The sequence below is a fragment of the Corvus moneduloides genome, chromosome 25, assembly GCF_009650955.1.
Source record: "Corvus moneduloides isolate bCorMon1 chromosome 25, bCorMon1.pri, whole genome shotgun sequence".
Taxonomy (NCBI): domain Eukaryota; kingdom Metazoa; phylum Chordata; class Aves; order Passeriformes; family Corvidae; genus Corvus; species Corvus moneduloides.
Genome location: NC_045500.1, coordinates 3,379,253 through 3,402,364, shown reverse-complemented (window position 1 = coordinate 3,402,364; position 23,112 = coordinate 3,379,253). Strand labels below are relative to the sequence as shown.

At 52.7% G+C, this 23,112-nt stretch overlaps 1 protein-coding gene across 18 annotated transcripts in view; it reads right to left on the bottom strand.

The window, feature by feature from the left end:
• The window catches only part of LOC116455698 (SCO-spondin-like), a 70,416-nt gene that overhangs the window by 7,617 nt on the left and 39,687 nt on the right, over positions 1 to 23,112 (bottom strand). For 13 of the 18 annotated variants that reach the window (XR_004244453.1, XM_032133861.1, XM_032133866.1 and 10 more), the window contains 41 exons: positions 22,814 to 22,940; positions 22,447 to 22,586; positions 21,950 to 22,153; positions 21,494 to 21,643; positions 20,815 to 20,994; positions 20,519 to 20,635; positions 20,012 to 20,161; positions 19,043 to 19,258; positions 18,143 to 18,247; positions 17,912 to 18,056; positions 17,596 to 17,810; positions 17,413 to 17,512; positions 16,635 to 16,801; positions 16,267 to 16,500; positions 15,760 to 15,857; positions 15,056 to 15,233; positions 14,596 to 14,823; positions 14,290 to 14,382; positions 13,955 to 14,128; positions 13,111 to 13,266; positions 12,723 to 12,843; positions 12,096 to 12,310; positions 11,328 to 11,579; positions 11,037 to 11,228; positions 9,947 to 10,096; positions 9,720 to 9,823; positions 9,083 to 9,300; positions 7,456 to 7,676; positions 7,152 to 7,298; positions 6,359 to 6,523; positions 6,016 to 6,167; positions 5,678 to 5,846; positions 5,347 to 5,455; positions 4,673 to 4,818; positions 4,196 to 4,321; positions 3,445 to 3,624; positions 3,017 to 3,241; positions 2,532 to 2,658; positions 2,027 to 2,226; positions 1,456 to 1,668; positions 489 to 634 (listed from right to left, as the gene is read on the bottom strand). Coding sequence is in view for 17 of the 18 variants with exons in the window: in XM_032133861.1 (XP_031989752.1) it covers positions 489 to 634; positions 1,456 to 1,668; positions 2,027 to 2,226; positions 2,532 to 2,658; positions 3,017 to 3,241; positions 3,445 to 3,624; positions 4,196 to 4,321; positions 4,673 to 4,818; positions 5,347 to 5,455; positions 5,678 to 5,846; positions 6,016 to 6,167; positions 6,359 to 6,523; positions 7,152 to 7,298; positions 7,456 to 7,676; positions 9,083 to 9,300; positions 9,720 to 9,823; positions 9,947 to 10,096; positions 11,037 to 11,228; positions 11,328 to 11,579; positions 12,096 to 12,310; positions 12,723 to 12,843; positions 13,111 to 13,266; positions 13,955 to 14,128; positions 14,290 to 14,382; positions 14,596 to 14,823; positions 15,056 to 15,233; positions 15,760 to 15,857; positions 16,267 to 16,500; positions 16,635 to 16,801; positions 17,413 to 17,512; positions 17,596 to 17,810; positions 17,912 to 18,056; positions 18,143 to 18,247; positions 19,043 to 19,258; positions 20,012 to 20,161; positions 20,519 to 20,635; positions 20,815 to 20,994; positions 21,494 to 21,643; positions 21,950 to 22,153; positions 22,447 to 22,586; positions 22,814 to 22,940 (6,755 nt within the window). In the remaining variant the exon portion in view is untranslated. The remainder of the gene's footprint in view (positions 1 to 488; positions 635 to 1,455; positions 1,669 to 2,026; positions 2,227 to 2,531; positions 2,659 to 3,016; positions 3,242 to 3,444; positions 3,625 to 4,195; positions 4,322 to 4,672; positions 4,819 to 5,346; positions 5,456 to 5,677; positions 5,847 to 6,015; positions 6,168 to 6,358; positions 6,524 to 7,151; positions 7,299 to 7,455; positions 7,677 to 9,082; positions 9,301 to 9,719; positions 9,824 to 9,946; positions 10,097 to 11,036; positions 11,229 to 11,327; positions 11,580 to 12,095; positions 12,311 to 12,722; positions 12,844 to 13,110; positions 13,267 to 13,954; positions 14,129 to 14,289; positions 14,383 to 14,595; positions 14,824 to 15,055; positions 15,234 to 15,759; positions 15,858 to 16,266; positions 16,501 to 16,634; positions 16,802 to 17,412; positions 17,513 to 17,595; positions 17,811 to 17,911; positions 18,057 to 18,142; positions 18,248 to 19,042; positions 19,259 to 20,011; positions 20,162 to 20,518; positions 20,636 to 20,814; positions 20,995 to 21,493; positions 21,644 to 21,949; positions 22,154 to 22,446; positions 22,587 to 22,813; positions 22,941 to 23,112) is intronic. The other 5 variants (XM_032133867.1, XM_032133878.1, XM_032133865.1 and 2 more) reach the window with 4 other exon arrangements.

Below are 23,112 nucleotides of genomic sequence, written 5' to 3'. Positions count from 1 at the left end.
TCACCTCCCAGCCCCTCATGAGGTTCTGATGAAGAAGTTCAGCTGTAAGAAAGTGGTTGAAGGAATCAGAGTAGAATTTGGACATTCTACATTGCTGTGCAACCCATGCCAGGAGCGGGTTTTGCACTACAGAATTCATTCACAAAGAGGAAAAAAAGTGACATCATGCAAGATACAAACAAGAGCTGGTTTTAGTGTCTCCCTGCCCCTGGCAGTTCTGATGAAGGACTTCACATTAATAACGAGGCTTATATTCCTGCATCTGTCATCCATGTGAGACACTGTGCTGCTCCCATTGCCCTGGCATGGAAGGATCCTTTACCTCCATCCCTAATGAATTTAAATTTTACCTCACAAGATCCTGGCAAAGAAAAAACCCTACAAGAAAAGGCCAATCAAACAAAGATTTGTTTGGCTTCGCTTAAGGCCTGAACGCTCTTCCTCTCCTGCACATCACACAACAATTTTGGTTTGGAGCCTGATTTTACCTGAGGTCGACAATCCTGATCACTGTTGCCATCAGGGTCTTTCTTGCCTCTCTCATCGTAATAAACATAACCTGCCTGGCAGATGCAGGAGGCATCTGAGTGCTGGAAAGCCCTGTTCAGCCCATGGCAGGTACAGCTGGTGGCACCTGGGAGAAAAGCTGGGTTTGGGATGGGGAATACAGCCTGGAACATCCGTTCTGGCTGGAAAGGAGCAGCTCCCGTGCTCAGCACCCTTTATCAAACCCCACTGCTCATTTCAGTGACACTGCTGGTGCCTGTGCCCCTCTCCCAGGGCAGAGCGGAGCCACAGGACCAGCCAGCTGAGGCAGCTGGGGCCAGCCTGCCTCTGCTGCACCAACACAGCATTAGAGCATCTCCTGCAGCACCCATTCAGCCAGAGATGCAGAAAAGCCCAGCTGCTCCTTGGCAGCAGGGTTTTGACAAGCCCTCCATTAATGTGTGGGTGGGGCAAGGACCCAGCCAGGCAAGGCTGCCAAGCCCCTCTCTCAACAGCCTCAACCCCACCTGATTTGAAATGCTGGGGCAGTGTGCACATACACTGGGGCAAGGAATAGGCACTCTTTACTTTCCCAGTTTCCAGCCTCACCCCACTTTATCGTGCCCTCGGTGCCAAATTTTGGCTCAAAAGCACACCTAGATTTAACACAATGCCCCCAAATCATGGCTGAAGTAATGCTGGTGAAACTCCACCGCTTTCAAAGCCATGACAGAGCAAGAATTAGAGTAGAGCTGCTCAGCTCTTCCTTCCTTTAAGGAGATAAATCCCCTTGGATAACAGTGTCAGAGGGAAAAAAACCTTTGAAAATGGAATCCTCCTCCTGGGTGGGACAGAGGAAGAGCAGCTGGGCATGGGCAGCATCCCCAGCGCCAGGAGGATCCCAGGGCTTGTGGAACATCAGGAAACACCTCAACAGAGGGGAAATTCCACTCACACACAAAAACTCACCTGGCTGAGAGGAAGAAGAGCTGCCACAGGAGAAGCAGGCAGCCTGGGCAGGGAGGTGGTTGAAGGTGCCAGCAGGACAGGCCTGGCAGTCCCCTGGGTGCTTGGCAAAGTGGCTGCTCCTGTGGGTGCCCGGGGGACAGGGCAGCGGGGCCGGGGCCAGAGCAGGGCAGTAGTGGCCACGGGGACAAGGCTGCTGGTGGTAGCTGTCACTGCCTGGAGAAAGGGGTGACATTAGGGACCCCAGCAGTGCTGAGAGAGAGGCAGAGAGCACTTGCTTGTCCCAGTGATACATCTACACACGTCTGTCTATATATAGACACGGGGCTATATAAATGCACACGTGTACACATCAGCGTTTTCCAGTCTAATTCATATTTAAATTTAAATCTCAGTTTTTCTTTCTCCCAGCTCTTCCACCGGCTAAATCTAGTGGCAAACCCACGTGACAGCCCACACCAGGGTTTTATAACTGCAGAGGATTGAGAGCTTTGCCCACACAGAACTCCAAACTCTCTGCTTCCAATTTAAGCTGCTATTTCTTGCCCCACTCCCCCGTGGCAGCTGAATTTACCTGGTGGGCAGGTGAAGCCAGCTGGGCAGGGCTGGCAGGGTGCTGAGATCAGGGGGTCACTGCGGAAGGTCCCTGCAGCACAAACCCTGCAGGATTTCTCAGCTGAGCCCCTCAGGCCAGGCAGGCTGAGGGCCATGTGCCCTCCTTCACAGGGCACTGGGTAGGCACTGCCCAGGGGGCAGTAGTATGGGAACACACACCTGGGAGGACAAACAGGGCAGGGAAAGAGAAGAAAATCTCTGAAAATTATTTCTGGATTCAACGATCAGTGAAGACACAGGGTCAAAATTAAAAGTGGTTCTCATCTGATTCCAATCTAAGTAGAAACCATAAATCCCCCTGTTCAGTCTCAGCAGTCACCAAACCTGCGACTGCAGCCACAAAGATTCCTTTGCTTTTGCACAATGCACAAAGGCCATGGTTTAGGTTGGATCCCAAGCACAATTCCCAATATTCAGCGTTTTTAGGAACTGGAGGCTGGCTGTACCAACCCCCAGGTACTCACAGCTGCTCGGGGCTGTTGTAAGTCCAGGATCCCTCAGGACAGTGGTACCCAGCAGGACACAGGGGAGGCTCTCCTGTCAGGGCACCGCAGTAAAAGCCAGGCCTGCAGGGCTTGGGATTTATTGACCCTGGGAGAGAAAAGGTGTTTATGTGTTTATGTGACATTCCCAGAGCAGGAGAAACTGTGTTTGGGAGGCAGAGAGAAGGAGGCTTTTCCATAAACACTCTGCTTTTCCTACTGCTCCCAAGAGGGCACAGAACTGTTGGGACCCAGTTTATTATTCAGCATGGAATGCTGGCACCTCAATGCCCTGCATGAAAATATCTCCTTCTCTAAGCTCAGACCACTTTGGCAACCTCAACTGAAAAAAACCAGGGAAGGCTGAGAGGGATCATGTTCTGGGGGAATGGGACAAGAGTCACCACTAAAATCCCTGCTGATCCATCATCCAGGCTCAGAAATAAGGAAAACAAAGGTCTTGTCACCTGCTGGGCACTCATAGCCAGGTTTGCAAGGTATTCCCTGGGTGTTAGGGAGCCCTGTCTGAGCTGGGTCTGGGCAGTAGTATCCAGGCGAGCAGGGATCACACTCTTCCAAGGATTTTGCACCAGGCTGGATCCTGGAAGTGCCAGCTGGACAGAGGAAAGTGTCCCCTTTGCCAGGGCACCAGTATCCAGGGGGGCAGGGATAATCCTCAAACCTGGTCAGGCCTGTGGGGAAGAGAAGGGAGTGAGGAAAGGGAGGCTGGAGGGACAGGGGGAACTTTGGAGGAAGGCTCTCAGGTCGCTGTGAGCAGGAATTCTCTCTCCCTTTCTCTATCTCATCTTTGGGAATTTTGTCACCCAGAGGCGAGAAAGGGAGGGAATTTTGTCACCCAGAGGCGGGAAAGGGCCGGCTTTCCCCTGGGACTCACCTGATAAGGGACAGTGATAGCCCGGAGGGCAGGGCTGGCATTCCGCCAAGCTCCGGGCTCCCGGATGCCCACGGAACGTCTGTGGAGGGCACTCCTGAGGGGCCAGGACACTGCTGTGGTCACTGCCGTTGCCCCCAAAGCAGTAGTGTCCCAAAGGGCAGGGATGGGCCTCCGAATCCCCTAAAAAACAGAGAGAGGCTTCAAGGGGTGTCTCCAGTGCCACTGGAACACCTTTGCTCTGTGTCCTCCTGCACCCTCCACCTCCACCATCCCAGCCCCTCTCCTGCCAGTGGCACACAGGGATATTTGGAGACTGGCTGTGATCTCAGCTCTCCCACGTTTCCAATGTGGATTGACAGTTCAATGCCTCTTTTCTCTGCAGAACTGCTCACTGCCAGGACTGCCCCACAATTCCACATCTGACATCCAAGCCATCCTCTGGGATGGGGGAAAATGGGGCTGGAATGGTGGAAAATGGGATGGGATTGGGAAAAACAGGAGAAAAAGGGGCTGAGATGGGGAAAATGTGTCAAAATGGGGGGAAATTTGGGAAAACAGGGCTGGAATGTGGGGAAATGGGGCTGGGATTGGCAAATCAGGGATAAAAAGGGGCTGGGAAGGGTGAAAAATTGGGAAAAATGGAGAAAAATGGCTCTGTAATGGGGGAAAATGGGGCTGGAATTGGGAAATCAGGGATACACAAAACTCTCCTGAAAAGCAGCTCCCCTCCCCTCAGTGTTTAGCCCCCAACCTGCTTTGCACCAGCGGCCCGGTGGGCAGGGCAGGCAATCCTCCCTCTTCCCAGCCCCTGGAAGAGCTCTGAGAGTGTTGGCAGGACACGGTGTGGGCACCTCAGACCCCTCCAGGCAGTAGAAACCTACGGAAAGGGGTGGGAAGGAGATAAAAGTCAAACATGCAAATCCTCCAGTGGCAAAAAGGACCGAGCCAGGGTCTGCTGCTGCTGTGGAATGAACTTTCACACAGCTGGTGGGAGGCCAAGCCAGGAGCCTTCAGACTCTTCTGGACTGGCAGCTCAGCACCATCAATTCCAGGCAGCCTTTTGAGCCTGGCACACTTTGGTTCAAAAGATGCAAAACCAGGGAAATCAGTGAGCAATGGTAATTTTAAAGAAGGGCTGGCAATATATTTCGCAGTATATGATATAATCCACTTGGTTAGCAGCGAGTCAATATTCTGTACTGCAAGCATGACCGAGATCCTCACCTACCTGCAGGACACAGCCCTGCACACACCTGGCCCCAGCGGCACCCGGCCAGGAAGCGCCAGGAGAAGGGGAGGCCTTGGGGAGCAGCCCGAGAGCTCCCAGCCAGGCAGAAATATCCAGCAGCACATTTCCCCTCCAGCCTTCCATGCCTGGAGCAGAGAGGAAAACAACGATTTGTGTACTCTGAGTTGCTGCTGCTGCTGGTTTGGTGCAAAACCAGAGCAAGTACTGACACAGTGAATACTGCAAAGTTTGCAATAAAAATAATTTCTGATGTGAGAGAGAAAATAGACACATTTTTCCACTTATAAAAACACGTAGATGATTGAAGTGAGCCAGTTCAAATTCCATGAACGTGGAAAATTGCTGTAGATGAAGTTGTGGGTGACTTTCCACTGGGCTGGACTTTCTGCATTACTCCTGTGATTTCATAAATGCCACCTATACCTCTGTCAGGTGCTTCTTTGTGCCACAACAATGATGCCAGACTGGTTTTGCCTCCCCAAATCCACAGATCCAATGCCCCTGTACCCAACCGTGTGTCTAAACTTATATTTCTTCTCACTGAGTGAGAGAAATGCAGGAGAGAAGCTGGGAAGAACTTCAGCAGCACGAAACAAGGATGCCAAACTGCTCCAGAGAAAGGGAAATGATGCCAGGCTGAACTGAATCCTAACCTGCAGTAGTGGCCAGGCAGGCAAGGCAGGCATTCCCTCTCATTCCAGAGGCCCGTCACGTTTTCAGGAGTGAAGGTGCCTTCAGGACAGGTGAGAGGAACTCGTGTCCCTAAAAGGGAGGCCACAGAGACAACGATAAAGCTCAGTATGAGTGTTGGGGTCTGACAAGGCTCTCGAGCTGCAGCGGAGCATAACAAGTGACTCTCAGGTGGCCACTGTGCCACACCGGCTCATTGCCACCTCCTGGCCTGAGGGAGACACACAGGGCTGCACATCTGTAGGGTCACAGCGAGGCACACGACACCTGAGCCCTTGGCAAGTGCCAGAGTACCTGTGGGACAGTAGGAATGAGGTGGGCAGCGCCTGGCATCCCCTGCCACCAGCTCCTGGCAGTAGAATCCTCTCTGGCACGGGATGCAGGAGGCAGAGCCTGCGGCTGGCTGGTACTGCCCAGCAGGGCAGGGCCTCGGGAGGGCTGTCCCTGACCTGCAGAAGTGACCCTGGCAAGGACAGAGGCGGGAGAGGATTTCAGTGCCAAACTTCGGGGCTGTGTAAATCGCAGAATCACCCAAACCTCTGTGGGGATGTAACCAGTGTTTCTGTCAGCTGTGGGCGACCCTTTGCCACTGCCCAGAGCTGAGAACTCCCTCTCCCAGCCCTGAGCAGTACCTTGGGGCACAGGAACGCCGTGGGGCTGGCAGAGCTGAAGTTTGCTGGGCAGTAAAATCCCTCAGAACAAGGTCCTGTCGGAGAACTCAGCCCAGCACTGGCACAGAAAGCCCCGGGGTAGCAGGGCACACAGCTGGCCTGGGAGCTGCCTCCTGAGGGGACACAAATACCAGGGGACACAGGAGATGGGGGAACACCCAGTGCACTCCCAGCATCAGCAGCACTTGTTTGAACTGGTAACATGTGGCCACCATCACTGGTAACACGTGGCCACTGACCTTAGGGGCAGCTGGTCACCACTGAAGCCACCACAGCACAAACCCATGGGTGAAATCGCACTCACCAGTGGCATTGTTGAGGGTCCCAACTGGGCAGGCAACTGGGAAAGGAGTTCCCTCTGGACAGTAGTGCCCCAGAGGGCAGGGCCCGCTGAGAGGGAACCCAGGTGTCCCACGTGGGGTGGCATCGGTGGCTCCCCCTTCACAGAAGTACCCGGCCGAGCACAGACCTGAGCAACACAGAGGGAGGCAGCCACCGCCCACAGCACCTCCTCAAACCCTCACAAACAGCAGATAACTCTGGAGAGAGGCCAAAGCCCATCCTTGTCCTGGATTATCACTGCTGATAGCCTGGGCTGGTCACCTTTGCTTTGCCTTTCCTTCTTCTCATTAACCCTTGGCCTCCATCGCTTTCTTTACTTGCTCTGACCTCACCTAGCGTTTGCTCACTTTATCTCCTCTCTAACTGCTTCCCTACATTTTGTTTCCTGTGGGAAGAGTTCTGCATCTCTTCTTTCCAGGTATCCAACCCTGGAGTTTTGGCCCAGGCACGGTTAAATGGGAGGGGCAGGATTTAGGAGGACAGAAAGAGCAGTGATGAAAGTGTTAAAGGAAGAGAAAGCAGAAAAAAGGGAGAGAAGGAAAAGCAATGCAGTAACAGAAATAGCATCCAAAATAAATATTCAGTGAAAAGAAGGAAGCAGAGGAAAAGAAGAGGCTGGTAAGCCCAGACACAGGTGAAGGGTGTCCTGCAGTAGCCTTTACCCCGTTCATGAAGATGTTTCCCATTTCCCCACATCCTCCAGCCCCAATCCCCAGCCCCTGTGCTGGGGCAGGGCTGTTCTTACCCAAACTCACCATCAGGCTCCCAGTTGGCCTCTCCCCTGCAGTATCTCCCCACGGGGCACTGCCTGCAGGCTGTGGGTGCCAGTGCCCCGTCCAAGGGGTTCAGTGTCCCCTCGGGGCACGGCAGGGGGACAGCAGTGTGGCCTGGACAGTAGTACCCTGGGCACAGAGAGGAGACACTGCTCAGAGCCAGGGGGAAGGGGCAATGCTGGGCTCGCTCCGAGCAGCGCCAAATCCCCCATTCCCTGAGTGCAGAGAGGAATCCCCCACTCCTCCTCCCACCCAAGTTCGGGGTGTGCAGCACCCCTGTGCTCACCTCTGGGGCAGCTGAGGGGCTGCACGGTGCCAGCACTGCCACAGGACGTGCCAGCCGGGCAGGGCAGGCAGGCGCTGGCCCCGGGCACAGGGCTGAAGGTGCCAGGCTCACACGGCAGCTCCAGCCCCGAGCCCGCGGGGCAGTAGGAGCCACGGGGACATCTGTATCCACGGATCCCATCCGAAGGGCAGGGAGCAGAGTTTCCTTCCAGGCAAACATAGCTGGAGAGACAGAGAATCCAGGCCTGGAACAAGGAGCTCCCAGCCCTGCTCACAGGTGAGGATGGGGGAGGCACACGAGGAGCCGTCCCTGGAAAACGCAGCTTGGTTCAGCTGTGCTGGCAACTTCCCCCCACTTCATGCCCTGAAAATCCTGGGAAAAGGCTTTTTTACACCAGGCTGCCTGGAAACTGTTCTCATTCTGGAAGGAAGCGCCTTTGAAACTAAAATATTTTTGCTTCAAAACACAGGGCCCAGGTGTTCAGTCCCTGCTGCCTTTGCTGAGCCTCTTTTTATCCCCAGGGCTCTCTTCCCTCCAGCATTTCCCTCCCAGCCCCTCACAACGAGCAAAGATGAACAAATACAGAAACCATGATTGTTCTAAGAGCTGAGCAACAAGGAAATGAGAGCTGTGATCCCATCACAGACAAGGATTCAAGCGATGGAGTTTCTGGAGGAGAAAAAATTCCCACTCCTGAAGGCAAACGACTGAGTGTGAAAGGAACAGCACTGAATGAAACACCAGAAAAGCAGCTTTTTTTTCTGCCTGGAAGCAAGACCAATTCCAGCTGAGCAAAGGTGCTGAAAAGCAGCAAACTGCTCCCTGTTGAGGGACAAGAACTTCACGGATTTTGGAAGTCGAGGGTCATTTATAATTTATAATTTACATTTCGTCACCATCCAGCACGGAAAATCTTAATGATTACTGTTACAACCAGGTTGTAATAACTTTTAGGGTAAAAGGAAATTTTGGGAAGGCTTGAAGTTCATCTAAGACAGGTCAAATCCCGTGTATTCCCAAGAATAAGTCTTTTCAGTCCTCAATGTAACCCTCATTGTACTCCCAGCTTAGCCTCAAACTCTAAACAAATCTCATTGTGATTTTCTCTGCTCAAGTCAAGAGCCAGCTGCTCCCAGAAATCCTTCCCCATGAAATCTCATTACACTGCACTGAAATCACTTCTGAGACTCTCTTACACTTACAAAATAAATCAAATTTCTGTAGCCTCTTGCCCTGAGGCTCCTGGCACGGACAGACACTGCTCAGGGCACTTTACACAGGCTGGGAATGGTGCCTTGTCCCTGGTTCTTGCACCACCTTGTGGGAGAAGAGGACTTAGAAGGGGAAAAAAAGGTTAAATTCCCAGTAAATGTGATTATGGGGCTAAATAAGGGATCTGCAACAGCAATTTATTTATAATAATAATTTTTTTTTTCACTGAAAACAGAGGAAAAAAAGATGTATAAGAATGTCAGGCAAACGTGAAGGGAACAGGAATGTCTCTGAAACATCCACATCCCAACCAAAGGGCTGAGAACAAGGCCAGGATCTGGAAATTCAGATGTCCCTTGATTATAACTGCCAGCAAGGCTGCGTTTTGTCACTGACCAGTGACAGTGACACTCACCCTGGGTCACACAGAGACGTCTGGGCCAGCTCAGCCAGCCCTGGGCCACTGCAGACCCTCCCAGCTGGGCAGGGCTGGCACTGCTCCTCTGCCCCCAGGCCCACGGCGCTGGACAAGGATCCAGGGGGACACGGCCTGGGGTGCCTGGTGCCACGGGGGCAGAAGTGGCCCACGGGGCAGATGTCATTGCCAGGCAGGGCAGGGCTGGAGGATTCCACCTGGATGAGGAAAATACAGGGGAAAAGTGTTGTCAGGAGGAGATTTGGCACAGTGTGCACAGAGAGAGGTGCTGGGCAGGGCACACAGGGGCTGAGTCCTACAAATCTGCTGCCTCTGAAACTAAACAAAGACCACTGGCATAAAAAGGGTGCAGGCCTCTGAAAGGTGCTTATCCTGTCCCTGATGGCATCTTTTAGAGGAGATGTTACACCCCACGCTCCAGTGCAATGTAGAAATGAAGGTTTGGTTGGAATTTATCCATGGGCAGCCAGCTATTCCAGCAGACATCAGGAACAGCAGGTCCCTGCAGCTGAGGGAGAAGAAATGCTTGGAAAGCATCCCACCAGAAGCAAGGAGATTGTGACAGGCCAGTCCTGGTCCCCAGATCACTGTGCTGCTGCTGCTGCCTGGCACTCACCCTATGCTTGAAGGGGGCTGGGCTGATGGCTCCCTTGGCACAGTGATAACCTGGGTAACAAAATCCAGAGGGCTGGGATAGACCTGGAGCTGAGCAATACATCCCTGAAACGAACAGAGATCCATGTCAGGGGGGAGAGCTGCACAGAACAGCAGTGGAGGGGTCAATAATGTGAAAGGAGAACTCTTCTGCACCTTTGCCCTCCCCCGTGCCCAGTCCCTTCTCACCTGCTGGGCAGGGCTCGCAGTCAGACTCGCTGGTGGCACCAGTCCTGGGGCCAAAGGTGCCCTTGGGACACGGGTGCTCTGTGCTGAAGTTGGTCCCTGGCAGACAGAAGTGCCCAGCAGGGCACAGCTCAGGAGTTTGTGCTCCAGGACCTGGGATACAAGGGAAGAACCTTGCTCAGGAGGGATTGTGCCAGGTGATGGCATCGTCTATCAACAGAACCAGCCTCCCTCCCTGATTAGTCCAGCCAGACACAGGGCACAGGGAAAGCAGATCTCAGGGGGCAAGAGGATCCCCGTGGATAGCAGTGGGGTCTGGCAGGTGATGAGCAGCAGAAGCCTGCAGATCATGATCCTTCAGAAGGGATTTTGCCCAGATCAGAGACAATGGAAACCCAAAATAATGGTCTCCTCCATCATACACCTCTACCAAGCATCAGGAAGTACCAATTCTCTGAAGTTCAGCCTGAGACAGAGAACACCTCATCACACAGGTGAGTCAGTCCTGAGTTAAATGCCTGGGGAAAACCAAGGTTCCCCATGAAAAAGCTCAGCTGGGATTCTGAGGCTCTCAGTAGTGGTTTCAGCTCTGCTGAAACTCATGTTAGCTCAGCCAAGTAATTCCTTCCCTGTTGCTTCAGCTGCTCACCTGAGAAAGGAAAAGCCTGGAAGGTGATGGATGAATTTGTTACTGTCAGAGTGACCACAAAGATCTCAGGGCTGGGGGAGCAGACAAACATCTTGTGCAGGCAGATGGTGAGAAGCTCTGAGGAGGGGCAGCTCTGGCTCATGGCCAGACCAAGAGCTCCCTGCCAGGAATATTTGTTTCCCTGCGAGGCCAGAGCCATGTCAGACGTGCACAAGAGGTGCAGAGGAGTTTTAACAGCAAACAAGGAGTTCTGGGTGACCTGAGGCTGCTCCCGAGAACCCAGCAGCAGTTTTGGAATTGAAATGATTCTTAGTGCTAGAAACCATCGCCGACTAAAAATGATGTGGGGCACTCAGTTTGTTCTTGCTGTACCCAAGGCTGTCAGAAGTGAAGCTGTACTGGGTGATTTTCTTCCCTCACTCTGTAACCCCAGCATATCCTCACCGCTGCAGGAGTGCCCAGCGGGGCACAGCTCACAGTCTGCTGCCTGCCCTTTCCCACTGACAGGGCTGAAGCTTCCTGGGCTGCAGGGGATTGGGAATTCAGAGCCTTCAGGGCAGTAGGAGCCAGCGGGGCAGAGCCTGTGGTCTGGCTGTGTGGAGCCAGGGTCACAGAAATACCCAGCCTGACACGGTCCTGCAAGAGAAAAGCTTCAGCATTAGGTTTGGAACCAGAAAATGTAAAAAATATCCAAACTGGGAGAGAAGAAGGATGTTGGATGCATGCGGTACACACCAGATACAGCAGCCAGGCCTTCTCCTTGGCAGAACTTCCCTGCAGGACAGGGCAGGCAGGAATTACGGGAACCCATCCCGGATTGGGGCAGGAAGGTGCTGCTGGGACAGGGCTGTGGCTCAGGGCTCCCTGGAGGGCAGAAATGCCCTGCTGGGCATAGACCCCCTGTCCCATCACTGACAGGGTTGGGCACACGGGCCTGGGAAGTGCAGAAATGCCCAGGCCAGCACGGACCACTTGGGGCTGAGAGTCCTAAAGGCAACGGGCACCAAGTCAGACGAGCCAGAGGCATCCCCTAAATCACAGCTCTGGGACTAGACCATCCAGACAAGCCTGGCCACCACGATGACCCCAGAGCCTCCCGGCCAGGCAAGAGCTCTGTTAGTTAAAAGCTCGATCTGTACTCTCAATATTTATCCTCACAACTGATGAGCAGAGAGATAAAAGCCCAAATGGTTTCCTAAATCACCCTTTTAGAGGAGGGACGATAATTACAGGGCTTTCCACTAAGAGACAAACCCAAATGAGTCCTAGGCCCCAGGCTGCCTGACTGCTGGTTTCATAACCTTTGTAGAACAAAACCACATTGATCTGCCTTTAATTTAACTTTCAAAAGATGGTTTGCAAAAAACCTTTCAAATCTACTCAAGGGCTCCCAGAAATGGCTGCAAACGCTGCATAAAATTTAGATGAACTGCGCAGAACCCTTCATTCGCTCCCAGACCCAAAGCAGATGAGGATTTTGTTTAATCCACACACAACTCCCACCTGCCCTGGCACAGAACGTGCCCCCAGGACAAGGCCTGCAGTCCCTGGGGTTTGCCAGGCCGGGCTGGTGGCTGTAGGTGCCCTCTGGACACGGGTACTGGTTGGCAGCCCTTGTTCCTGGAGGGCAGTAATGTCCTGCTGGGCATTCCAGGGCTTTGGCCACACCGTGGATATTCTCTTGGACATCACCTGGGTGCTCTTGTGGGGCACAGAACCTGCCAAAAGATCCCAGTGCTTGTGCTCTCCCCCTGTTCTGGCAGGGGTAAAAAACTTTGTGCACAGCAGTGACTACACCATGAAAGGAAGGAGATTCCTTGGAAAAACCAACAGAGAGCTCAGGTGTGACCTGGCAGGATCACCCTGCTCACCCCAGCAGGCAGAACATCCATCCACATCCACATCCCATCCACGTCCATCCACAGGCTGGATTCCCTGTGGTACAAGAACTTTGGTGGCACAGAAAATCACACAATGAAGGGAAAGGTGATGTGAAAAAAGAAACAGGAAAACTAGACTTGTACATCAAAGTGTGTCTTGTACATCACACAGAGCAGCCTGAGGCAGAGGGAAACACCTGATAATTCCTAAGAAAGCAACGAGAGGAAGGAGCAAATCCATGTCACTCACATTCCTGCTGGGCATGTTTCACACTGGCCCTTCCCAGCCTGCTCCTGGTATTCTCCAGGAGGACAGGGCACGGGCTCCGGGCTGCCAGGGGGGCAGTAGTGACCCACAGGACACAAATAATCTGAGAGCAAAAAAAGAAATGCCTCTCTAACATCACTGCTGTGGTGAAAATATTTGTATTTTTTCAGCTTTCTTTTGCTTGATAAGATCCCCTATTTTTGCTACTTCCTACTATTACCCAATAATTTACCCTGTGTTACTTGGAATAATTTTTGGAAAACTTTTTTAACCCCAACAGTCATTTCTAAACTGTAACCAAAGCCAGATTTTAAACTGATCTTGCTGCTGAAACTCCTGTAGGTAAAGAATGATCCCAAAGAATTCCTACCTGAGTGCTGGTCTGACGCAGAGCCTGCAGGGCAAAACCATCCTTCCTTACACAAGCCCTCTGGGGAGCTCTGGCCATGCTGGGGGCAGAACCAGCCCGGGGAGCAGGGCTGGCAGTCCTGTGCTGAGTGGCCACCAGGATGAGGCAAGAAGGAGCCTGGCAATAAAACCCCACCAAAATCCCATTATTGCATCCTCACATCCCCGGCTGGAAGTGGTTGTGGGGGAATTACCAGGATCCCAAAGCAGCAGCTCGCACGGGAACTTTCTGGCTGCACTTGTCCCAGAAGATGCAGAAGGATGCTGGTTTAGGAAGGAATTCTCCAAATCCCAGCAGTCCCTGGGATGAGAGCTTCCTATCAGAGGGTCTTGACTGCTGGCTGAGGTGAATTCCTGTTTATTTCTGGACTGAGCAGTGCAATCCCTTGCTAATACAACTGTAGATTTAATCCAGGAAAGAAACAAACGTTCCACAGCCTCTCGTTTAATTTAACCCTTTGCCTCATTAGTGATGCTGTTAATGATACTCTCTCCCTCAGCAGGGGGGTGCAGAGGCTCTCACATGTCCTGGCTGTGTGAGCTGTCCTTCAGGAGGGCTCAGCAGGAGCTTCCCTCCCCACCAGCAGCTCTGGGGGCAGTTCAGCAGCTCCTGTCTGATTTAGGGCTCATGTCCCAGTGCAGCAGCACTGGATTAGTGGCTGAATTTCCATGCTGAGAGCAGCTTTTCCTTGGGGAATAGAGGAGAACTTCAGCACAGCCTGACAAGGGCTGCAGAGCAAGGGCACAGCCTCAGCTGGGCTCTGGGAAGGGAAATGCCAGCAGCGACCAGCTGCCACCAAACCTACCTGAGGGACACGGAGATGGGGAATAACTCCCTGCAGGACAGAAGTGGCCTTGGGGACAGAGGTTTCCCCCTGCTCCATCCCTGGGGTTTGGGATTGTGGAGCCTCCCGTGCAGTAGAACCCAGCCTCGCAGGGACCCGACGGAGCTGCCAGCTCTGGGCTGGCACAGAACCAACCTGGAGCACGGGGCAGAAGCAGGAGCAGCTTTTGGAGACAGCAGGAGCAGTCCCAGCACGAGGCTGGGGTTGCCTGTGGATCTTGGCACAAGGGGAAAGAGGACACAGGTACAAAAACCCAGCCCAACAAATTTGTGCAGGAAAAAAGACTCAGCTCCTACCTGGAGGGCAAGGAAGAGGAAGGGATGACCCAGCAGGACAGAAAGTTCCTGCCTGGCACAACCCAACAGATCCTGGAGCTGGAGCTGCCTTTCCTGTGAGTGGGAAAGACACAGCGTGAGTTGAAACATGAGAATTGCACTAGCCCAGGAAGAAAAGAGCTAGAGCACTGAATTAAGGGGGAAAAAGGGAAAGAAATCCATCCTGAACCTGTCTGGTGACCCTAATATTCCCCTAATATCCTTTAGGTGACCCCAATATCCCCCTCAACAACCCCCACCATCACACTTTACTGTTCTCCTCCCTACCAGAGTAATTTCCAGGAAACACTGGCTTGCTTGATGTGGATCCAGGTGGACAAAACCACCCAGGCATGCAGAGTCCATCTGGCCTGGCCAAGCCTGGCCTGGAACAGACCCTTCCAGGAGGACACAGCTGGCACTTGGAAGCATCCCAGAGATTCAGGGCTTCGCTGTAGGTGCCGGCGGGACAAGGATGCTGCGTGGCAAATTCTGTGTTCCTGGGGCAGTAGTGACCTAAAAAGAAAAGGTGGTTTCGTAATGGTTAGGACAGGCTGGGAACAGCCTGGGAAGGATTCCCAGCCTGCACACGAGGCATTCCCTTCATCTCTCTGTGGGAAGGACTGATCCCAAGCCACGATGATGGGTCTATCCTGCAATTTATCACTGCTCTGACAGATACATCATATCAGTAGTATGAGATGAGCTGAGGGACAGCAAGATGCCCCTGGGTGGGGCACAGACCCACCTTGAGGACAATCTGTGTAGTTGGTGGAGGCAGAGGTGCAGTAAAAGCCCTCTGGGCACTCCAGGCACCGTGTCCCGCTCCAGGACGGGCTGTAGGTCCCTGCAGGGCACGGCTGGGCTCTGCTGCTGCCCACCTCGCAGTAATGGCCAGGGGGGCACGGACCTCCACTGCCTGTTGGCTTGGAAGGAAAGCACCGCAGTTACAGCCTAAAAACTCCTCGTGTGCAACAACATCTGAGTCAGATTCTGAAGGTGAAGAGAAGCAGACATTGACCGTGAAATGCTGCTCTCACCCCTCAGTCCTGAAGGCTGCACAAAGCCAGTGCTGAGTCTTATCATCATCTCTAAAATTCCTGCTGAATTTTGCCTCAGAGGAGGGCTGGCAGATGCAGCATTCTAATCAAACTCATGAACTATTAACCTCTGGAATTTTAATCTGATGTGGCATTCCATGCTGCTTTGCAGCATCAACATGCAAAGACAGAGCTATTGCTTAGATTTTAAATGTAAAGCTCAAGGAAAGACAGATGTATTTTGTTATCTCTGTTCCCCTTTCACTACCAATCAACCAGATGCACCTGACAAAGAGGGTAATGTTGAAAGGGAGAGTTTAATCCAGGGCAGGAGAACTCAGGTGACCTTGTGGCCCTCAGTTCCACAGATATTTTATATATTTTACACCATTTCCACCACAGCACATCTTACCCTGGGAGGTTTGGGAGATAGGCTCCCTCCACTGCAGTAGAACCCAGCCTCACACAATCCAGTGGGAGACACAAGTCCAGTGCCATTGCAGAAATATCCTGAAATTAAATTAAGAGGCACCACGGAAGGACAGTAACCATGTTGGTCACTCCAGACAGACAACAGCAAATTTGGGATGAGGAAATGTTCATCCTGTTTGATTCACCTACAGCTGCTCTGCTGAAAAGAGCCACAGAGAACAAGCAGCACTTGTGTCACCTCTGAATGCGAGAGCACCCAGAGAAAGGGTGGGAAGGGAACCTCTCTGTCTAAACTTCACTGTGAGCATCCTCTGAGGTGGAAAAGTGGCAGATTTGGTCTCTGTCCTCTGCCTAACACCTCTCCCCAAAAAAGCTCTGCCTAACACCTCTCTCCAGGACAGCAGTTGTGCAGGATTGCCTGCTCCAGAGCCACAGGAGCCCTAGAAACAGCTGAAAGCTCATTAATCAGGATTTTTCAGTGCTTTACCTGCATCACACAGGAGGCAGTCCTGGATCCCAGTGTTCCCAGCTGAGCTGCTGTACTGGCCAGGAGGGCAGGGCAGTGGGGAGGCAGAGCCCAGAGGGCAGTAGGCTCCCTGGGGGCACCTGTTCCCCACCAGGCCATCGCTGGGGGTTGGACTGGGAGCTCCTCCAGTGCAGTAGAACCCGGCCAGGCAGGGTCCTGTCACCTGGGACTGCCCAGGGAGTGCACAGAAGTGCCCTGAGAGAGCAAACAAGGCCATCAGCACTGGCAGAAAACCCTGGAAAGACATTTCAGGGAGCAAAACACCCTCTGAACCTCAAGGGCACTCAGTACCCACTGTCACCACACTGAGAGAGGCTCCTCTGCCTCACCTGGCTCACAGGGGCTGCAGTGGGACCTCAGGCTGCTGCTAGCTTGGGGGTTGTAAGTCCCTTTAGGACATGGGAACTGAGCTGCAGAGGCAGTGCCTGCAGGGCAGTAGTGGCCAGGGGGACATTCATTCTCCAGAAAGGAAGAGGAATTCTTGGGGCAGAAGAACCTGGGCCAAAGAGAGAATAAAAAAAATGAGGATTTTGGCTCCTGTGCTGGATTGACCAGAAAAGAGACCTAATTCACTGCACTCTGAGCTGATTGCCCAAATGCCAAATTGATGGCATAATTGCAAAAGCCACAGAGACATAATTTTCTTAACTTGAATCCCAACACATCCAGGCTGTGATTCATCAACTTGTAAAAGTTAATCAAGTTCAAATCCAGGCAGTAATTGGAGATAAATCCCCCAAGGAAAAGGCAGGCTCAGCATCAGGTGATTTTCAAGATCCTCTTCCCCTTCAGCAGGCCAGTGCCAGCCTGTTGCCAAGGAAACCAGCTTTTACTCCAGACATGGAACAAGTTTATGGTGCCAATGGTTTCTGTGCTCTGAACAGCCTAAATTCCCTTCCAGTGGGGCTGTATGTGGGGTTGGGGCTTTTCCTGGTCCCATAATCACTGGGTGGTGGTGTGAAACAGCTCAGCAGCTGCTCTGCTGCCTGACAGCACTTCCTCAAGTGCTTTCCAGTGGTAAAATAACTCATTTTCCCCCCACACACTGCTCCACGATGCCTGGATAAGCAATTATTTCCAGCAGTCCCTAAGCTCACTGTGTCTCACCCTTCAGGACACAGCAGGCAGCTGGTTTGGCTCTGTGAAGGGTTATAGGATCCTGCTGGGCAAGCAATTGGAAGAGCTGTGCCCTGGGGACAGAAGTACCCTGGAAGAGAAGGAGCAGATCGGAATCAGCAGAGTTTGGAGAGTCAAAGACAAACCAGGCATTTGTGTGTGACTTTAACTCACCCTGGGGACACGGCGCTGCCTCCTCACCAGACACACAGTACTGACCCTCTGGGCAAGCCTGGCACTGCTCCCCATGGGAATGGGGCACGTGGGAGCCAGGGGGACACGGGACTGGGCTCCTGGAGGCCCGGGGACAGAAGTGACCGACTGGACACGGAGCTCCTGAGAGGCCATCGGTGGGAGTCGGGGTCTGGGCGCCGCTGGCACAGTAGAACCTGCAGCCAGGACACACCTCTGGGTTTCAAACAGCTAAAACCCCCTTGGAGACCATCCCTGCTCCAGCAGGGCACGGAAATGGCATCGTTCTGCTACTCACCCAGGGCTGCACTGCCCCGAGGGTGCCCTCTGCCCAGAGCCATTGCAGAAGTGTCCCCCAGGACAGGGCTGGCATTCCTGCACGTTCCTCCTGCCCTCCCGGCCTGACCACGTGCCAGGAGGGCACTGCAGTGGCACTGGGGCACCTGGCGAGATCGGTGACAGCAGGGTGAGGAAATGGCTCCCAGCATTGCTAGGAATGAAGGAAAATGCTGCTCCAAAGCTCCCCTACCTTCAGGACAGTAGTGACCAGCAGGGCACATCAGCCCTGACTCTCCATCCTGGGGGTTTCTCACCCGGGCACCGCTTTTACACCAAAAGCCCTCAGCACAATCTCCTAGAAAAACAGAATAATGAGGAAAGAAAAACCACACAAATACAGATTTCAGACACAGCCGTTTGCCATCTAGGAGTCCCTGATGGAATGGTCAGCACAGGAGCTGCTGTACCTGCCAGGAGGGCAGGGCCGGTGGCAGATGCCACGGTGGCAGAGACAGAGGAGCCCTTCACAGCCTGAGCACTGCCTCCACATTCCAATAAATATCCCACATTCCAATAAATATCCCACATTCCAATGAGGATTCCAGCACACATTTCCCTTCAGAATCATAATCAGCACATCCTTAAGCAGAGACTGAAACATTAAGAATGCTATCAAAGTGCTCTGCTGAATTAGGGCCTTTCAGGACAAGGACCAACAAAAAATCATCAGACGTGGAAAAAAACCCAATCCTGAGAAAAAAATAGAGAGATGTCATTGCTGGGTATTTTGCCCTCTGTTTCTCTGCTAAACCTAATCATGTGCACATCAATTACAAGGAAGGATTAGTTCTTTGGGAACCAGGCTAAAAACCCAAACTAAGTCTAAATAAAATGCCAGACAGGTTTGACACCGGAAAACTCCACACTGGATTTTTTAAAAGAGGTATCACACATAGAATTCTGGCTCCTGCAGTCCTCTCACTCCTTGCTTAGAAAAATGAATCTTTTTCTTTCTCAAGCAGTTTTTGACAAGTAAAATGGGACATTTCACCTCAGCTGAGGTGAGAACCCTGGGGCCCAGCTCCAAGCCCTGCACTGATTATCAGCCACTGATGATCCCAGCAGGATGCTCAGAGGAGCAGCAATGCACCTGTTGGGGCAGCAAGGCCAGGGAGTTCACAGTATTTTCCTGCTGGGCATCTTTGACATTCCTGGACAGATTTCAGTTTTTGCCTCGGCCCAAAGGTCCCTGCAGGGCAGCTGTGCTGAGAGCTCCTGCTGGTCCCTGCTGGGCAGTAAAAGCCTTGTGGGCAGGGGTAGAGGGTGACATCAGTGACTGGTCCTTGCTGGCTGTCACAGTAAAAACCTGCAGGGACAGAGGGAAGAGCTGAATTAGACACAGAGAAGCTGCTCATTAGGGAAGAACAGCTTCTCCAGGCACACAAAGCATCTCACTGGCCCCTCACAAACCTGCTGCTGGCATTAAATAACTATTGATCTGACCCTCTGCTGCTGCACAAACACACTGCACTCTTAGCAGGAAATTTAACACCCAGCAGTCCCCAAAAAACAGGAGAAAACCTACAGGTGACACAGGAAAACACTTCATTACCCAACATTGATCTCTCTGTTCCCTTCAGTCACTGAAACCCTTCAAGTAAAGTTTTCCCACTGAACATCAGAGTTTTTCCATGTCAGTGTTCAAATTGCTCCGAAAACACAGATGTTGCTAATTCTGCTTTCACATCTGAGCTGCTTTGACCTCTAATGGCCTTTTCAGAGAGAGACAGAAAATGTTCTCCTCCAGTGCAGAGAAGAAAAACAGTGGGCAGCAGATCTTTGGTCATAGAAGGCTCAAAAGGCAACAACAAGCTGTCATCTCTTGTCTGAGGGAAGCACAGAACAACACTTGGATCCTGTGAAACACAGCTCCTGTTTTCTGCACGTGCAGCACCTCTGGCTCCTGTCAGATCTCCCAGCAGGGAAATGGCTTTTCCACTCTTGAAAAATGGCTTTTCCACCCACAGAAAGACATTTATTTTGAATTTGTCACTCACAGTCCTTTGAGCACATCCCCAGAGACCGTGACAGCCTGAAGGGCACTTTATTCCCCTCTTACCTTCCCAGCACTCCCCAGTTGGGGCACTGAGGCCAGGTTCCTCACAGTAGAAGCCAGAGGGGCAAGGCTGGCATTCAGAAAGTGCTCTCCTCCCTGGCAGGCTGGAGAAGGTGCCTGCTGGGCAGGGCTGGGGCGCTGCTGATGCTGCAGCTGCGAGAGGAGAAGCAAGACAGAAACGAAAAATGAAAGAATGAGTGAGAGGGCTGCACTCAGGGCTTGGATGAACACAAAACAGCAGCAGGGAAGCCTTATTTTCCACTCATAGATCCACCAGTGCTGCATGGGAAGGGACAGACATTGTTGGCTTCATTTTACCCACAGGTGAAGCCAATTAAAGTTCAGCTATTGAGACAAAGATGTCACCTCCCACTTTTAAAGGAAAGGGGAAGAATCAGGGGAAGAATCTGGGACTTTGGCACCATGGACAGACCCCAGCCAGTTGGCTGCCACACCCTGTCAGTGTTTCAAGTGTTCTGTGCCGTGAACTTTTCAGTGCTGGATACCCACTGCAGTAAGAGCCCACAGGGCAAATGTTCCCAGTCACACCATCCGTGGGTTTAGGGCCAGCAGCTTCCCCTGCACAGTAAAACCCAGCAGCACATTCCCCGCTGGGGACAGGCAGCCCTGCAAGACAGAGAGGATGGTGGCACTCAGAGCACTGAGACAAAGGGGGAAAAGCTGGAAAAACAACTGCTCACAGCCTCCCTCTGGAAGGCACCATGGGCGTCTTGCAGGCACTGCTACATGTCCATGGAAATACCAGGAATATCCCCTCAAAACTCCTGTTCCCCACAGACACCAACCTGAGGCATTGCAGAAGAGCCCCAGGGGGCAAGGAAGAGGCTCTGGGCTTCCCTGGGGACAATAAAAGCCAGCTGTGCACTTCCCCCCGGTGGCAGTGGCCGGGCACAGGCAGTTGGCATTGGTGTAGTTGTCCAGGTCAAAGGGCTGGGAGGTCCAGGCTGCTGAGATGCAAAACCAGCCTGGGAACAGGAAACGGGACTGAGCAGCTCTGGTAATGACAGAGCCCCCAAAACATCACAAATAAACCAGCTGGGATGGCTTTGGGTGTAATGTGGGCACAGCAGAGGGTGTGGGACAGGTTCATCCCACCGAAGTTGAACACCACCAGGCCGTAATTTCCCACGCAATAGCACATGCAATTCAATATTATAAAATAATACCATGTTTTAATATTAATGAAGATGGGAAGAGATCTTGCAACACTAAATTCAGGACTTTTGCTTTATGGCCACAGGGCTCAGCTCAGCTGCCTGAGCAGCTCAGAAGGCAGAGACTGCTCGTGGCTCAGAGCCGACCAGCAGAGGTGTGTTCAATCCTGCTAAATACCTACAGTTCAGCAAGAGGATCCAGCAAACCGACTGGAAGGGCTGTGGTAAAGCTGCACGGTGAAAGCACCACCCTCCCAAACACCCTGTCCCAAGGGCTGGGCACTGCCCCACCCAGCAGCCCCACACTCACCTGGGTCACACCTGCCTGAGGGAGCTGTCAGCCCCTCCTTCCCGCAGTAGTGCCCAGGTGGGCAGGGCAGGCAGCTGTCCAAGCTCTGGGTCATGGGGTCGGGGTTGTAGTAACCCCTGGGACAGGGAAACTCAGTGGCAAACTTGGTGCCTGTGGAATAGAGAGAGCAGGAACCTTTCATGGAATATAAACACGATCCTGGCTCTGAATCCGCTGCATCACTTCGTGCACTCTTTGCCAGTCTGTCCCACTGCTGATCCCCTTCATGGCCAAAACTGGCTTTGGGTGCTGTGTAATTTGTGAGGCTGTTAAGCAATGGTCATAGCTATAGTTTAAAGTATTGTTTTGGGGCAGTTTTCTGTGAAGAACCAGGCTGACACAAACACTTTGTTCACAAAGAACTTCTTGCATTTAAAGGAGGATGTTTCAGCCTGGTTCCCTGGGCCCATGTCTCACCTTTGGGGCAGTAAAATCCAGCTGGGCAGGGGTTTGAGCTGTAGCTGGTGGTGTTTTCTGGGCAGAAGTAGCCCGCAGCACAGGGGAAGCAGGCAGCTTGTCGGGAGAGGTTGTTGTAAGTCCCTGCATGGCAGGGCAGGGGAGAGCTGCTCCCTTCAGGGCAGAAGTGGCTCACAGGGCAAGGGCCTCCTTTCTCCCACACACCTGGGACACAGACAGGAGAAGAGGCAGAGAGTTGGAACTCTTCCCTGGCAATGATTATTCCCGAGACACAATAAATGACAATGGCTGTGCCCACTGCAGGCAGACACCCGTGACCGCCCCAGTGCTCAGTGCTCACTTGGTAACACTGGCATGTGTGGCACAAACCCCTCAAACAAAATTCACACAGGGATTTGGATGACTGACAGGAGGCAGGAGCAGGAATACTGGGAGAAAAGGTGGCATTTTTTAAAGCATTCTGTTGCCCAAACCCCGGTTCACCCAGCGCCGCTCACCAGGCGGTGACGGTGAGGAAGCCCCAGGCTGGCAGAAGTACCCAGGTGAGCAGGGTCCTGAGGGGGCTTTGAGGCCCGGGGAGCCACAGAAGTGGCCAGGTGGACACTCAGTGCAGCTGGAATCCTGCCAGTTGTGGAGCCTGAGAGGGACAGAAGCAGGGTTTCAGCTGGCCAGGGTGAAAGCTCGGCAGGGGGGCCACTGATGCTTCAGCTCTGGCAAAGTGAAAGCAACCACAAAACTTCTCTGATCAATGCAAGGACATCTAATGAACCTCGCTGAGCTGCACTTCATAGTTTAGAGGACTAAGAGACAAACAAAAAGGAAAAGAAAATCAAAATTAGCATCAGCAGATCCACAGAGCTTCACCTGTCTGAGTAAGTGCCCACAGGGCATCGCTGGGGGATACTGGTGCCAGCTGGGCAGAAGTGTCCAGGTGGGCAGGGGCCACCACTGCTCGTGTTTGTGGCTCCACTGGGGTTTGGGACACTTGCTCCTGCACGAGGAAGATAAAGCAAAAGTATCCTGAGTGATTTGGGTTGTTTCTCACTGGCCAGTTTGCTCCCCATGGCTAAAGAACCATTTCCATGGGTGAAAGAAGAGAGGAGCTGATTGTAGCTCATGATGATAAAGCCAGAAATCCATGGCAGAATGGAATAAATAACAGC